The following is a 16,514-nucleotide window of genomic DNA, read 5'->3' as shown; positions in this document are numbered from 1 at the left end:
CTGGAAAAATCTTTATGAGATGGAAACGTACTGTTCTGTAGTCTTCCTGTGACTCTCTAATTTGTTTTCCCGAAGGCTCATCAAGTGAGATGTAAAGGACAGCCAACATAAATATCATTTATTGAATGAGGCAGCAAAGGTAAAATCTGTTGAAACAGCATGTTCCTCAGTGTCCATCAAGCCTGTGCATGGGAGAGTGAGAAGATGAGGCTGCTAAGGTTCTGGAAAGTACGTGACCTTCAACGTGAGATGGTACAGGTGGATGAGGATTTGCATCCTGTTGCTATTAGTTATTAGCCATGTGTGCGTGCTGTGATCATTCGTGTCTACTTCTTTGTGATGTTATGGACTGCAGTCCACTAGGTTCCTCTGTCCATGGAATTTTCCAGGCAAGACTATTGGCGTGGGTTGCCATTTTCCTCTCCAGGGGATCTTCTTGACCCAGGGATCAAACCCCATCTCTTGTATTTCCTGTATTGGCAAGCTGGTTCTTTACCAGCTGAGCCACTGGTGAAGTCCGTGACCTTGAACAAAACCTTAGCATTTGGAACTTTAGTGTCATTATGTGAAGAGTTAGGATGAGGGACTTCCCTGGTAGTCCAGTGGTTAAGTCTCCGAGCTCCCACTGCAGAGGGCATGGGTTTGAACCCTGGTCAGGGAACTAAGATCCCACATGCTGCATGGTGGAGCCAAAAAGTTGGGGGGAAAAATGAATGAGGATGATAAAATCCATTCCCAGCAGTTGTTGAAATCCTTGCTTTAGTTATCCTGTTTGAGGTGGCTCAGTGCTCAGCAAAGAGCTGGCAGTATATATCCATTTCCCATTGCACTGCAAGTGTCAAAGAAGGTGATGGGGCGGCTTTTGTCATCATAGTGGCTGGCAGGTTTTGTGCATTATGTGGATTAAGGGATGCTTACTTCGTGCTTTCTGTTCATTACATCATGTAAACCCTTTCATCAAGATTGTATGGTAAACATCATACCCAGTTTAGTTGTGGAACACGAGGCTCACAGGAGTTATACAATTTGTCCAAGATAGCTCTTCTTGAAAGTGAAAGAGCTGATACCCAAACAGAAGTCTCTCTGACAGTGAAGCTTGCACCCATAACCTCTTCTTCCACCCAGAATCTGGCTGAGGTTTAGTTGATCTGCAGTCTGTTGAACTAAATCTTGAAACTTTACACTGGATGCTGAGTGGTAAACACTTGGGTTACCTTCACCTGGAGTCAGATTTCCAGAGAGACACTATGTCCCTGTGCCACTGTTCTCTGGGACCCAGAGGGTCAGCTCAGCTGAGGGACTTACCCCTGCGAGTCTTTGTGACGGGCCTGGCACACACCAGGCACATCTATGCAGCCCCCAGCATGGTGGATGACCACTGCACAGTCATCTGAAGCAAAGTCAAGGAAAGCCACATGTGCAAATACATTTCTTTCCAAAACGATGGTCCATCTGCAAGGGTGTAACGGGCAGTGATATTCTTGGCATTCATTGCAAACACCCCAGGCTGCTTGGGTAATGAATTTCCGAGGGTTAGTCATTAACAGGCTTCCTGCTTTCCTCCCGCTCTGACAGGCCCAGCTGTGAGATACAGTAAGTTCAAGATGTCAGAGGCCAGGCCGCCTCCCCTTCTCGGGCAGCACACAACGCACATCCTGAAGGAGGTCCTCCGATACGATGACAGGGCCATCGGGGAGCTGCTCAGCACTGGAGTGGTGACCCAACATGAGGTTGTGTGACAAAGGAAAAATGCTTTTCTGCAAAATCACATCTGAATGCATTTTGCCAGCGAAGACAAAACAGCCTTTCTGGACCCTTCTCCCCAAATCTGGTGCCTGCCACTGAAGAGTTAGAGGAATTCCAGATTTCCTTCCTGGCGTCTCCAGAATGGCTCTGGTATCAGTGAATCTAGTGCTTTCTAAATGTACCCCACCTTTCATTCCTCACTGTTTTCCCCCAGATAATAGATTAATTGCAGATTTTTCTTTTTTTTTGGTGAAGATTTTTTTTTTTCTGGAAAAATGCATTCCTCATTCTAATTACGTTAATAGCCTAAACGTTTGCCCCTCCAGCCCACGCAGGTCTGAAAAAGAGCAGATCTCTTGATGTTCTTTACTTGCATATAAAGTCCTCATTTAAACCTTTGTTAGGAAGTCAAAGCAATAAGCAGAATGACAGTCTTGGTGATTGATTTTAAACAGAATAACTTAATTTGAGCTCATGAACCCTTTGTTAATCTGTAATTTAAACCATGGAATTTGTTAATGTCCCTTATAAAACTGAACTTCATTCTCCCCTGTGGGGGTAAATATTTGCTTTATGTTGTGTTTCTTTGACACACATGTCTATTTCCTGAGACATGCAGAAAATCAACCCCCACCAATGAATTCTGGGATGTGTAGGTATCTGCATGACAGTGTGAAGAGTGGTTCTTTAATTGGTACCTTATTTTGAGCCAAGTGCAAATGCAACACATTTTTAAATGAATGTCAGATGAGTATCTAGGTATTAAATAATGTCTGTGTGTGTGTGCTCAGTCATATCCTACTCTTTGCAAACCCATGGACTGTAGCCAGCCAGGCCCCTCTATCCATGGGATTTTCCAGGTAAGAAAACTAGAGTGGATTGTCATTTCCTTCTCCAGGGGATCTTCCTGCCATGGGGATTGAACTAGCATCTCTTATGTATCCTGCATTGGCAAGCAGATTCTGTACCAACTGTACCACCTGGGAAGCCCCAAATAATGTTGAAATAATGACAAATAGGAAAATGAAAGGAAAATATTTCTTTATATTCTGAGTATCCACTGAGTAGAAGAATATAGCATGTCTTAGTATTAAGTATTTGCATTTAAGTATTTGTCGCTGAATTAGAAGTATAGAAACATCTTCTGTCCAGAAGGTGGTAACTGATTTGCATCTATGTTCCAAGATGAATTGTCACTCAGATTGCCAGTTACTCAAGCCCGGGTACAGACCAAGAAATTAGATGACCCGTGATCTATATCCTGGTATGATGACAATTCACTCTGTTAGGCACATATATACAGCCATGTCATTACATGCCAAGTGGTCATTGAAAGTTAAATTACAGATGTTCATTTTTTAAATTGTGATTTAGAGCTAGTTTTCTTATTGTGTTCTTTTTCATTGGAAGGATTCGAGCCATTTATCCATGTTGTAAGCCTCAGTGTGTTTCTAGAATTAAGGATTCCAAATAACTAGGACATTTGTCTGCTCACAAACCCTTATGGGATTTTATAGAATAATGCCTACTAATTCTAGAAACAGTTATTGTCTTCTCTGCTTTCCTCTTTGTAGACATCTTGTTCTGAAGAACTCCTGCTGTTATCCTACTAGTTAGAATTCCATCATGCAAGGGTAATTTGATACCTTCTGCAGTACTTTTCCCCCAATGGGTAATTCGTAGATAGATATTTGGAGACGTTCACTTCAGGCCAGACATCTAAATGAAATTCCTCCATGTATATACATTTAGTAATGAAAATGGTAAAAGGCTGGATGACAGCGATTTGGCAAAACCACGTATCCTGAAAGATGTTTCTCCACCATTATTCCCCCAGTGATCCAAGTTGATGTCTTGAAATGCAAATTACTTGGTTCCTAAGCAGTAATCCTAAAGATCTGGGTCATCATATGTAGCAGGGCATTGATCATTCAGAGAGGATCACAAAATGCCTCAGAAACCTTGAAATCAATCAAAACTGTAGTCTTGATCCATAGCAGAGTCACCATTGGAGACTATCTCCAGTGTAAATGTGTATGTAGCTGTTCAGATTTCTGCCTACACAACTCAAAATGATCCAGAAGAACTTTGAACCTGTTCATCCCTCAACAGATATCATTTACCCTACTGATTTAGTGAGAGAAATAATTTAGAATATATCTCAAATTTAGGTAGAGAATTAGTCCTGGAAGAAACATTGTGTTTGCTGAAATTTGTAACATGTCCCAGATCAAGTTATGCCTATAGACAATGTGTTGTTTTAACAACCAGGATGTATTATACATTTCCAAAGCTGTACATATTGTTACATTACCATATGCTCCCAGTTCACTTTGTGTCAAGGCCTGCCTTCTGACAGGTTGATGTCTGAAGTTGTTCTTCAGATTTCTTAGCAACTTCCAGGTTTAATCATCATGGAATTGAGAGAGTATCCACGAGCAACTAAGTTTCCTTTCCTCGATTTTTTTGCTTAAACTTTCTGCTGCCATGGTTTTCTGGTTAACAGAGCTTATTTTCCAGCTTGCGGTCTCATATGCTAAATGTTTCCCCAGAAGAGAAATGAGCATTGTTTTGTGGGACTCCTCTGGTTACTTGGTGTTCTTTCCATGTTCAGTCCATCTACCAGGAGTTAGAAGCACAATCATGATTTTAAGACAAACAAACAGACAAACAAAAAAAAAAACTACAGCAAAGGAGGTTTCACACAGGCTATTTCATACTAATTCCTAGCTTGTTAGGCTATAACCTAGATAACCCCACAGAGGGGGGCTTTTGCATAAGACTTCAACACCCCTGTTTTCTGCCTTTTTCAGGGAAATTCACACCCACTAGTATCTATTTCACCTGAGTTTGATGTCTCACCACCAGCTCTTTGGTCCCATGATGTTGGTGTGTTGTCTACTTTTATGGATGTGAGTGTTGCTTGTTACTCTCCCAACTGGCTCAGGGCTGCCTTCATGCACAGGAAACGTTCTCCGGGTCCTGGACCAACAGGCACTGAGGAAGGACATCACCAGAACTGAACAGATTGGTCAGACCATCTGCCCCGGCTCTGATGGCTCATATGGCGAAGGTGGGGAAAAAGGCACATTCCTCAACCTCCATTCCCTGACCCTGGGCTATTCGTTTTCAAACACATCCTCCAGGATTAAGAGATTCTTCTGGTAGTTGCTTCTATTTGTGGGAGAATATCCACTGCAATGAGTCCCTAAATTCTTGAGTTTCTTCAGACACAACGTGCTGGGAAAAGTGGTTATTCATTTTGACAATAGTGTCAAATGAGCCTTAGAAGGTGAGACTGTCAAGCTCATTTCTTTTTCCTCTCAATTTTGGAGTACAATCATTATTTTGATAAAGAGGATGAAAAAGTTTGGGGGAAAAAGGTACGTAATTCTATTTCAAACATCTGTTGGAGAAAAGAACAACAACAAAACATTTATTTATTTATTTTTACAGCAATGACTTTTTATCGTATATTTGGGAGTGATACTGAGCTGGAAAAAATGAAGCTAGTTCTGAACTACTTCTGAGAACCTAGCTTTTGCTAGTCTTACTACTTTTTTATTGGAATATAACTGCTTTACAAAGTTGTGTTGGTTTCTGCTATACAACAACATGAAGCAGCCATATGTATACATACATCCCCTCCCTCCTGAGTGTCCCTCCCGCCCCTGCTCCCATTCCACACTTCTAGGTCATCACAGAGCTCTGAGCTGAGCTCTCTGTGTTATATAGCAGCTTCCTGCCAGCTATCTATTTTCCACATGGTACTGTATATATGTCAATGCTACTCTCTCAATTCACTGCCCCCCATGTGTCCATAAGTATCTATTTTAAATATAGCAGTGTGCACATGTCAATCCCAAACTCCCAATCTATCCCTCCCAGCCACTCTTCACTCCTGGTAACCATAAATTTATTCTCTAAGACTGTGTGTCTGTTTCTGTTTAGTAAATAAGTTCATTTGTATCTTTTTTTTTTTCTTTTTCTTTTAAATAAGAGGCTGTGGTGGGCAGGATAATGGCTCATGTCCTAATCAAAGAGGCCCATGTCCTAATCCCCAGAACCTGTGGCTATGTTACATTCTATGGCAAGAGGGAATTAAGATTGCTGATCATCTGACTTTAGAATAAGGAGCTTATCCTGGATTGCCCTGGTGGGCCCAACATAATCACCAGGCCTTTAAGTGTGGAAGAGTCAGTGTCAGAGTGATGGGATGTGAGAAAGACTTTCCCGATTATCGTGGGATTTGAAAATGAAAATGAATGAGGGGTGTAGGCATTTTCTGGAAGATGAAGAATGCAGGAAAATTGGACACTCCCTTAGAGTCCCTGCAAAGAATGTAGTCTTGCTTGACTTTAGCCCAGTGAGACCTATTTTGGATTCATTTTGGACTTCCGATCTCCAGAACTGTAAGGTAATAAATTTGTGTTGTTTTAAGCCACGGCATTTGTGATATATTGTTATAGCACCAATAGAACATGAATACAGAGGCTGTTCTTCCTTAGTTTAGAAGTCTAAAGCAACAGGAAAATCACTGGCTTGCAAAGTGACTAATTGATACCTCCCTGTTTTTCCATTTTTTCTTCTTTCTCTTTTTTATCCCTACTTCCTTTTCAACTTTTCATGTCTTCCCCCGTCCTTTCTCTGTGGCCATATTTATTTTTCTCCCTCGCCTTTTATCTCCTTTCCTTTCTTCCTCTTCTTTCTTTTTGTCCATGTTACCTAAGTGTGGACTCCAAAAGCTGTCACTGACCTCAAGAAAAATAGGACTTGCTCAGTGATCTGGAAGCTAACTAGTAGTAATTCTGGCCATGACTTCAGCTTCACATGCAATTTTGGCTTAATCTCTGGGTGGGGTGAGCCCTAAATAACTGGCTGCCTCTTCTTCTCCCTCAGCACTCAGGGAAAGAAATGAAGGGGTGTTCCAGGTGTCATCCCAGGCTGAGGCAGAGCCTTCAGGCCTACCTGTCACATGCCCTCACTGCTAAGAAAAGCATAAATAAAGTGGAATACAGAGCAGAGACTAGACTCTGTGACAGTGGGGTCTTGCTGTTGTGATGGACCTTCCATCGGAGAAAGAGAAGGGAGGGCTTGATGGCCAATAGTTTTGTTCCAGCACTTGGCCTTGCCCTTGTTTCTTGCTTTTTCTTGGAGAAGTCAAGGCTACCAGCCTTCATAGGAGGTTGGTATTTTGCTCTTAGTCACTGCAGTCAAAGGGCCTCCAGAAGAGTAGAACCTTGGGACATTCCTAATGGCCCAGTGGCTAAGATTTTGTGCTCCCAATGTCGGGGGCCCAGGTTCAATCCCTGGCCAGAGAACAAGATCCCACAGACTGTGACTTAAGATCTTGCATGCAGTGAAGGCCATGGGCAGCCAGATAAATAAATAAAAGAGAAAAAAGGAGAGTGGTGCCTTCTCCTCTGCCGTGGTTTTGCCATCTGTCAAACAGAGCACAAAGATCCTCACAACTCCCTTCACTTTCTCCTTTCAAGAAGATGAAAAACATCCAGACACATTGGGTCTCTTCTCTCCCCATCCCTTTCTTTGCAAATGAACCCCATGTCAGTCTGTTCAGTTCACATCAGTTTCTTCGTCTCCTGACCAGAGAGGTTGGAGGAGTACTTCCTGCTGCTCGTCTGCATCTGCATCCTTTCCTCTGGCCCAGAACTTGTGCACAAATGCTCTGCCCATGAAGCAAGACACTCAGCTTCAGAACACACAGCCGAGATGCTGAGAGAACAGAAACTAATGTTAAATGACCACAGGGAAATATCTTTCTTTCTACCCCTTTACCTCTTTGAGAATGCTAAAGAAAAATTTGGAATTCCAAAGCATCTCTTGGTAGGAGACATGGCAACACACATTCATCCCAATAGATTTGGATTTATGCTTTTAGGTTTTACACAGAACTTCCTAGCTGTTCTTGACTGAAGCTTTGAAATATACAATTGAACTTCAATGTGTTCTTTCTTTGCAGAGGGTCAAGAAAATCATAGCATCCATTTTAGGGGAACTGTTAAAGATTTACTATTTCAGGGGATAGAAAATAAACTATTTCCAGTATTGTTATAGATAGCCAAACACACTTGCAATGGCACTGACACAGATGAGGAGGCAGAACAGAAATACAATGACCTACAGGTCCCCTCTGGAAGAAGTGTCCAGTGAACAGGACCCTGAATCTTCTCAGCCTGATTTGCTGAACTGTGCAGATGGAAAAATATGACAGAGTTAGAAATATCCAGTTACTAGAATTTCCTTCTCTGGGCCCATGTTTCCCATCTTTTTTTTTTTTTTAATTTTCACTGGAGTATAGTTGCTTTGCAATGTGGAGCTAGTTTCTGCTGCACAGCTGAGCGAATCAGCTTTATGTATACATGTATCCCCTCTTTGTTTGATTTCCTTCCCAATTAGATCACCGCAGAGCATTGAGTAGCGTTCCCTGTGCTATACGGTAGGTTCTCACTATTTATCTATTTTAGACCTAGTATTAACAGTGTATATATGTCAGTCCTGATCTCCCAATTCATCCCACCACTGCTTCTCCACCTTGATGTCCATACTTTTGTTCTCTATGTCTGTGCCTCTGTTTCCCATCTTCTGAATCCCAAACATGTGTTTGGTTCTCCAACTTTGCTTTGAGTGAAAACCTAAGTGAAAGGGTATGGGCCCAGCATGTGAGCAGAGGTGGTGCTCAGGCCTTGATAAGTGATTCGCTGAGCTGAAGTCACCCACAAAACCCTGCAGGGATGACAGTGATCAAAACTCTTCCTTTTTTCATATACTCACATGACCCAGGTGACATGAGGTGAAATGAGTAGCTTGGTGAGCCTCTGTGTGGGTACATTTCTCGGGGAAGGTTTTTTTAACTTGGGAGAATGAATAGTCAGAGCTAGAATAGGCCTGGCTGGGGGAGGAAGAAGATTCTGCTGGTAGTCAGAGTTAGTACCTTTCATTTCCTGAGCACAGTGGAAGTAGATTTTCTCTACTCCTCCCATGAAATAAGAGCTCTTATATTCCCTCTTCCTTTCTCTCAGGATGCATAATAGATATAGTTCAACAATGGTGGAAGATCTTCTCATGAGTTTTATGACTGGGGTTAAATTTAATGCTTTATAATAATAATAACACCAGCAACAGTGTCTGTTAAAGTCTTATGTAAAAAGCACTGTCCTGGGACTTCCCTGGTCGTCCAGTGGTTTAGACTCCATGTTTCCACTGTCGGGAGCACAGGTTCGATCCATGGTTAGGAAACTAAGTAAGATCCCACATACCTCACAGCATGATCAAAAGGGAAAAATAAAGAAATAAATAAAGCACTGTCCTAACTGATATACGTGTACTAACACAACGTGCCTAGGAAAGCCTTAAGGCTACTGCCTGAAGAGAGTAGCAATGGACACACACTCACTTCGTGTCACAATGGACACACTCACACTGTGTGTCACTGAGCATGTCACAATGGACACACTCAGGTCCTCTGTTCCACCAGTGTAAGTGACACCCCGGCCTTCCTTATCATAGACACTACCTTCAGATCATGTCCCTAGAACTCATGCACCCTAGGACACTTTGGGATGTTCAGAGGGATAAAGGGCAGGACATGTCAGGAGCAGAAAGACTGTAATCCATTCATTTCAACCTTTGCAAATGCTCTAGAAACAACAGGATTCATAAGAGGATCAGCTTAACTCAAACACTGTCAGCAAGACCCTCGAGAAAGTCTCTTCCGGCTGCCACCTCAGGGAGATAGCAGTTTTTCAACTGTTAAAAGTCCTAAGAACATATACTTCTACCGAAGAGGACCTTAAAATGTTCACCCCACTCCAGAAGATTTTTCTGTGTATGAATTTATAGATACAGCCTATCATTTGTGATTCTTTTTAAAGGTTGAGTGGAGCCATAAGATTGCTGATGAAATAGGTTGAAAGTAGCTCTCCCAAAGACCACTGCTGGGAAAAATGAGAGAGGCTGAACACTTGGACTTAACCACTTAGGGAGGCACCGTTTATTGTCCTAGAGAACAACCAGCACACTGCTGAAATCGAGACACGGAGAGAGAAAGACATCCAGTGGAAACAAATGCTGGCTTATCAGAGATACTGAACAACATCAGGAAATGAGGGACACCCATTTCCAGTGAAATTTCAGCTACTCCTTGGAGAGAGAAAAGAAGTATAACAGATGTCTAGGATGATATATATGACTCTAGCAGGAGTTGCAATTTTTATTAGTAGGAAAATATTTGTATAAAAATCTACCCTATAAGTAAATTCAATGAAACATGAAAGCCCCTCAAATAGAAAATACAGTAGTAAACCATACAGATAACTTCTTTCAATTTATGGGAGCAATTTCAAAGTATTGGAGTGGAAGGGAGAAGGAAATACTTGATGTTTGTCTGTTAACCCACGAACAATGCATTTTCTGACCTCCACAAATGGAAGTGATTTCTACATCTCATCTGCTATCTCAGTCCTCTGTATTTATCTGGCCATAACACTTATCACACCCTGAGTTGTAATTACTGGTCACCAATTGCTGTCTCCCATTAAACTATAATAATGTGGGTATCTTAGGCATGCTTGCATCTCCTGTGATTACCATGATGTCTACTCTGTAGGAGACACAGTAAATATCAGTCCAATAGACATTCTCTCACTCACCAGATTACATGTTCAATGAAAGAACTGATTATGTTCATTTTTTTTTTTTAACTCATAGAGCCTGTGATAAATGGTTTTCAAAGATGGCCATCATCAGTACCTCCCCCCTGTTATACACATGTCTCTCTTTCCATAAAGAGATGCACTTTGTTTTCCTTGCCCTGGAACCTGGACTGGTCTGGTATCTTGCTTTTTTTTTTTTAAGCTTTTTATTTTAAATAATTTTACATTTACAAACATTATTAAAATAATATTTTAGAATTCCCATATATTGGTTTCCCTGAATGCTGACATTTTGCATAACCAATGTACAATTACCTATGCCATAAAATTAACATTGATACAATATTATCAGTTAATATACAAAAAATTCTACCAGTTGTCTCACATTGGTAGGCAGAATTCTGTAGCTCCCAAGATTTCCAGCCTTTCATGTACCACTCACTTTCTCCTAGTTATTCAAACACTAAAAGTACTGCTATGGGAGGATTTTGCAGCTGTAATTAAGGTCCAAAATCAGATGACTTTAAGACAGGAAGAACTTCCCTGATGGCTCAGGTGGTAAAGAATCTGACTGCAATGCAGGAGACCTAGATTCAATCCCTGGGTCAGGAAAATCCCCTGGAGAAGGAAATGGCAACCCACTCCAGTATTCTTGCCTGGAGAATCCCATGGACAGAGGAGCCTGAAGGGCTACAGTCCACAGGGTCGCAAAGAGTAGGACACTACAGAGCAACTTCACTTTCCCTTTTCACTTTCAATCTTAAAATAGGAAGATTAACACGTAAGATAGGAAGATTAGAGTCTGGGTGGGGCTGACCTGATCACACGAGTCCTTTAAGGCTGAGTCTAGAGGTCAGAGACATTAGGCCAAAGATTTTAAGCACAAAGAGGGTTTGATATGAGGGAGCTTTTCGAAAGTGACTCACTTGGACCAACAGAAAGGGGTAGACATGATACTATGCCAATTCATTGCCAAGCCTTGAAGAAGCTTAGCATCTTCTTTTGCTTTTGGAAATTAACCATTGTGGATGACATCTGACTGGTATCTGTTGAGGAATCCTGTGATATTTCATGCCTACTACTTTCAGAGAGAGAGAGAGGAACCACTTGGAGAAGCACAAAAATCCTACACATGTGAATGAATCTTCCTGAATCTCTAACCCACCTCTGCAACCTTGTGAGTATGACTAAGTGACACCAGCCCCTGCCCAGTGGAGCAGAATGGGCCAGCTGAGACTTAGCCCCATTTCTTACCCACATAAACTAAGATTGTTTTATTCCACTGTTGTGAAGTGGTTCATTATCAGCAAAGGTCTAACTTAGAAAGAAAGCACAATGTTAAATGTAGTTTGATGAAAAGTTCACAGCATCTTGGCTGACTAAAACAGTGCATGATACATGCTATGCCTTATTAATTATTTTTTCCTATTGAAAAATGCCAGTCAAAGACCTGCTTTTGTTGAAAATTCTTCTATAATGACCTGGCCTCCTATTGTCACCTAAGAAATGGAACAGGTTCCATTGGACAACATAGTGCCCAGGGACATCACTGACCAGATGCGTATTCCTTCCCACCCTAATGAAATTGAGGACACTTGGGATCAGAAATTGTCATGTTCTCAATCCAGAAAGAGGTTAAATTCAGGAAGGTTTGAGTTATTGAGGGGTTTTCAGGGTAGGCAGCCTCTAAACTGGCACCCCAGTGAGCCTCACCCTTGCTTCACACCTTTTTAGTCTTCCTTCCCAAAGTTGGTCTATGGACACAACAGCATGGAGCAGAGTGGCTGGTACATCACTTCCCACATCAAGTTATAAAAAATCTAGAGTCTGTTTTTTCTGTCTCTGTCTCTCTCTGCCACTCACTCTGGGAAAAGCCAATTGCCATGGAATGAGACATCCCTACATAGGAGCCCACATGACATAGAACTAAAGCTCTAGCCAACAACCAATGAGGATGTGAATCCAAGAATCACAGAAGTGACTTTGGAAGCAGATTCTCCAGCCTCAGGACTGCCTGGCAATGACTGCAGCCCCAGCCAACAGCTTATTGACCTCTCAAAACTGTGCAGCTTACCCAGCCTCCTGACCTTCAGAAACTGTGTGAAATAATACATATTTGATATTTTAGCTTTATGTTTAATGGATTAAGTTAGCTTTATTTTGAAGCAATTTATGACACAGCAATAGCTCACAAATATATTTCCCCATTAGATTATGGCAAAAAGTCATTTTCAATAGGTGACTTTCAATTTCAACCTCAATGTTATGATTTTCGTCAGTCATGCCCACTGTTGAGTGTGATACAACCCTGGGTGGAGGCATTATGAAGAGAAAGGGACAGAGTTGCTTGCTGCATGTTGGCCTCTGTGCAGGAGTTTAGGGTGGAGATGATGACAGTGATGTCAGAGTTGGTGGGTGGGAGCCTGTGGAACAAAAATACTGATAAGAAACTTCTGAAAGATCCCCTCAGAGTAATCTCTGCATTCATAGGATGTTCTAGACCCAGTGGTTCTCAGGAAGGATGGGAGCAGTCTTTCCCCCAAGGGACATTTGGCAATATCCAGAGACGTATTAGCAAAGGTTAATAGAGTTTTGCCAAGAGAACACACTGGTCATAATAAACATCCTCTTCCAACAACACAAGAGAGGACTCTACACGTGGGCATCGCCAGATGGTCAATACTGAAATCAGATTGATTATATTTTTTGCAGCCAAACAAGGAGAAGCTCTACACAGTCAGCAAAAACAAGCCAGGGTACTGATTGTTGCTCAGATCATGAATTCCTTATTGCCAAATTCAGACTTAAATTGAAGAAAGTGGGGAAAACCACTAGACCATTCAGGTATGACCTAAATCAAATCCCTTATGATTATACAGTAGAAGTGACAAATAGATTCAATGGATTAGATCTGATAGACAGAATGCCTGAACAACTATGGACAGAGGTTCTTGACATTGTACGGGAGGCAGGGATCAAGATCACCTACAAGAAAAAGAAATGCAAAAAGGCAAAATGGTTGTCTGAGGAGGCCTTACAAATAGCTGTGAAAAGAAGAGAAGCAAAAAGCAAAGGAGAATAGGAAAGATATATCCACTTGAATGCAGAGTTCCAAAGAATAGCAAGGAGAGATAAGAAAGCCTTCCTCAGTGGTCAATGCAAAGAAATAGAGGAAAACAACAGAATGGGAAAGACTAGAGATCTCTTCAAGAAAATTAGAGATACCAAGGGAACATTTCATGCAAAGATGTGCACAATAAAGGACAGAAATGGTATGGACCTAACAGAAGCAAAAGTTATTAAGAAGAGGTGGCAAGAATACACAGAAGAACTATACAAAAAAGATCTTCATGACCCAAATAATCACGATGGTGTGATCACTCACCTAGAGCCACACATCCTGGAATGTGAAGTCAAGTGGGCATCAGGAAGCATCACTATAAACAAAGCTAGTGGAGGTGATGGAATTCTAGTGGAGCCATTTCGGATCCTAAAAGATGATGGTGTAAAAGTGCTGCACTCAATATGCCAACAAATTTGGAAAACTCATCAGTGGCCACAGGACTGGCAAATGTCAGTTTTCATTCCAATCCCAAAGAAAGGCAATACCAAAGAATGTTCAAACTACTGCACAATCACACTCATCTCACAAGCTAGCAAAGTAATGCTCAAAATTCTTCAAGCCAGGCTTCAGCAGTTCAAGCTGGCTTTAGAAAAAGCAGAGGAACCAGAGATCCATCCATTGGATCATCGAAAAAGCAAGAGAGTTCCAGAAACACATCTACTTCTGTTTTACTGACTATGCCAAAGCCTTTGACTGTGTGCATCACAACAAACTGGAAAATTCTGAAAAAGATGGGAATACCAGACCACCTGACATGCCTCTTGAGAAATCTGTATGCAGATCAGGAAGCAAGGGTTAGAACTGGACATGGAACAACAGACTGATTTCAAATAGGGAAAGGAGTCCGTCAAGGCTGTATGTTGTCACCCTGCTTATTTAACTTATATGCAGAGTATACCATGAGAAATGCTGGGCTGGATGAAGCACAAGCTGGAATCAAGATTGCTGGGAAAAATATCAATAACCTCAGATATGCAGATGACACCACTCTTACGGCAGAAAGTGAAGAGGTAAAGAGCCTCTTGATGAAAGTGAAAGAGGAGAGTGGAAAAATTGGCTTAAAATTCAACATTCAGAAAACTAAGATCATGGCATCTGGTCCCGTTACTGCATGGAAAATAGACAGGGAAACAGTGGAAACAGTGAGAGACTTTATTTTTTTTGGTCTCCAAAATCACCGCAGATGGTGACTGTAGCCATGAAATTAAAAGACACTTGTTCCTTGGAAGAAAAGTTATGACCAACCTAGACAGCATATTAAAAAGCAGAGATGTTACTTTGCCAACAAAGGTCCATCTAGTCAAAGCTATGGTTTTTCCAGTAGTCATGTATGGATGTGAGAGTTGGACTATAAAGAAAGCTGAGCATGGAAGAATTGATGCTTTTGAACTGTGGTGTTGGAGAAGACTCTTGAGAGTCCCTTGGACTGCAAGGAGATCCAGCCAGTCCATCCTCAAGGAAATTGGTCCTGAATATTTATTGGAAGGACTGATACTGAAGCTGAACTCCAATACTTTGGCCATCTGATGCAAAGGATTGACTCATTTAAAAAAGACCTTGATGCTGGGAAAGATTGAGGGCAGGATAAGGGGATGACAGAGGATGAGATGATTTGATGGCATCACCAACTCAATGGACAAGAGTTTCAGTAAACTCTGGGAGTTGGTGATGGACAGGGAAGCCTGGCTTGCTGCAGTCCACTGGGTCGCAAAGAGTTGGACACTACTGAGCGAATGAACTGAACTGAACTGAACGGGGGCAGCAAGGGGGACTGTGTGCTTCTGGCAAGGGAATGAGTAGAGGCCAGAGTGGCGATAAACATGAGCACAGGACAGCTCCCAACAAAGAACAGTTCTCCTAAAATACCAATAGCAATGCTGTTGAGAAACGTTCTAGAGGAAGCTGATCCTTGACAGATGAGCAGGTACCTGACTCATCACCTCTGTGTCCTTTTAGAAAGTTTTTTTTTTTACATTATGTAAGTTTTAGGGAGGAGGGAAGTGGGTTCACCAAGCTATAATATGATCTCCAGGTAAAACCTACATGTGTAGTTTTTATCTTTTTTTTTTTTTTAATGGAAATGTGAAACCTTATTTTGACTTCTTGCAGTAAGTATATTTCTAAAGTAGAGGGAGCTGGAAGTTTCCTAACAGCCCAGTGGTTAAGAATCTACCTTCCAATGCAGGATACATGGGTTTGATCCATGGTCAGGGAAATAAGATCCCACATGCCACAGGGCAACTAAGCCTGCTCACCCCAACTAGAGAAAGCCTGTATACCACAACAAAGACTCAGTGAAGCCAAAAATAAAAATAAAGTGAAGGGATACAAAACATTTTCATTAATGGAGGGAGCTCAGTTTTTCTTCACAATAGTAGTTATATTAAGGACACAAGTCAAGTTGCAGGGAAAAAAATCTTAGTTCTTAGTAGTATCAGAGAACTGTAATACATTCAGATAGCAATGGCCAGGCCACATTCCCCTCCTGGGCCATACATAACTGAAGAGTATGGGGCTTTGATGAAATGATTTCTGAGATCCTTATGAGATTTCAAGTTCTTTTATTCAATGATTCTTTTATTTAGGGTCATACTATGGATGCTCAGAGAATGCCATATATATAGACAAAACTAATGGACATGTTTGAACAACAATGCTTAAAGAAGAAAAAACACTTTAAATGAGGAATTAAGATTCTTAATTCCGTCCATTCTGATTGTATCTTTTGGGTATCTGGTGATCCAGAACTGTAGAGAAGTAGAAAGTTAGCAAAGTTAACAAATAAGAAGTGGGATAATCCACACATCACTTGGCATATCTTCCTAACTCTTTGCTGGATGGACCCAGTACATGGCTTACTCTGGGAAGAGTTGAGGTGTGATTGAGGCTGAAGTATCCGGCATGGGAAGCATCTAAGGTCAGAGCTTGGAGACTGGATCTCAACTGCAGCTTCAGCAGAACTCAGCTGACCT

The 16,514-nt window shown here is 41.6% G+C and overlaps 1 protein-coding gene across 2 annotated transcripts in view; it reads left to right on the top strand.

Moving 5' to 3' along the window:
* Positions 1–16,514, top strand: part of SUGCT (succinyl-CoA:glutarate-CoA transferase) — a 971,520-nt gene that overhangs the window by 750,854 nt on the left and 204,152 nt on the right. Inside the window, exon 14 of one of the 2 annotated variants that reach the window (XM_061165659.1) lies at positions 1,576–2,309. The exons of the other annotated variant lie outside the window; for it this stretch is intronic. Coding sequence (XP_061021642.1) covers positions 1,576–1,739 — 164 coding nt within the window. The 3' untranslated portion in view covers positions 1,740–2,309. Of the gene's footprint in view, positions 1–1,575; positions 2,310–16,514 lie in introns of those variants that run through there. 2 annotated transcript variants of the gene reach the window in all.

Source organism: Dama dama, chromosome 18 (genome assembly GCF_033118175.1).
Source record: "Dama dama isolate Ldn47 chromosome 18, ASM3311817v1, whole genome shotgun sequence".
Classification (NCBI taxonomy): Eukaryota; Metazoa; Chordata; class Mammalia; order Artiodactyla; family Cervidae; genus Dama; species Dama dama.
Note: the sequence above shows the minus strand (reverse complement) of the source record. Positions and strands in the feature narration are given on the sequence as shown.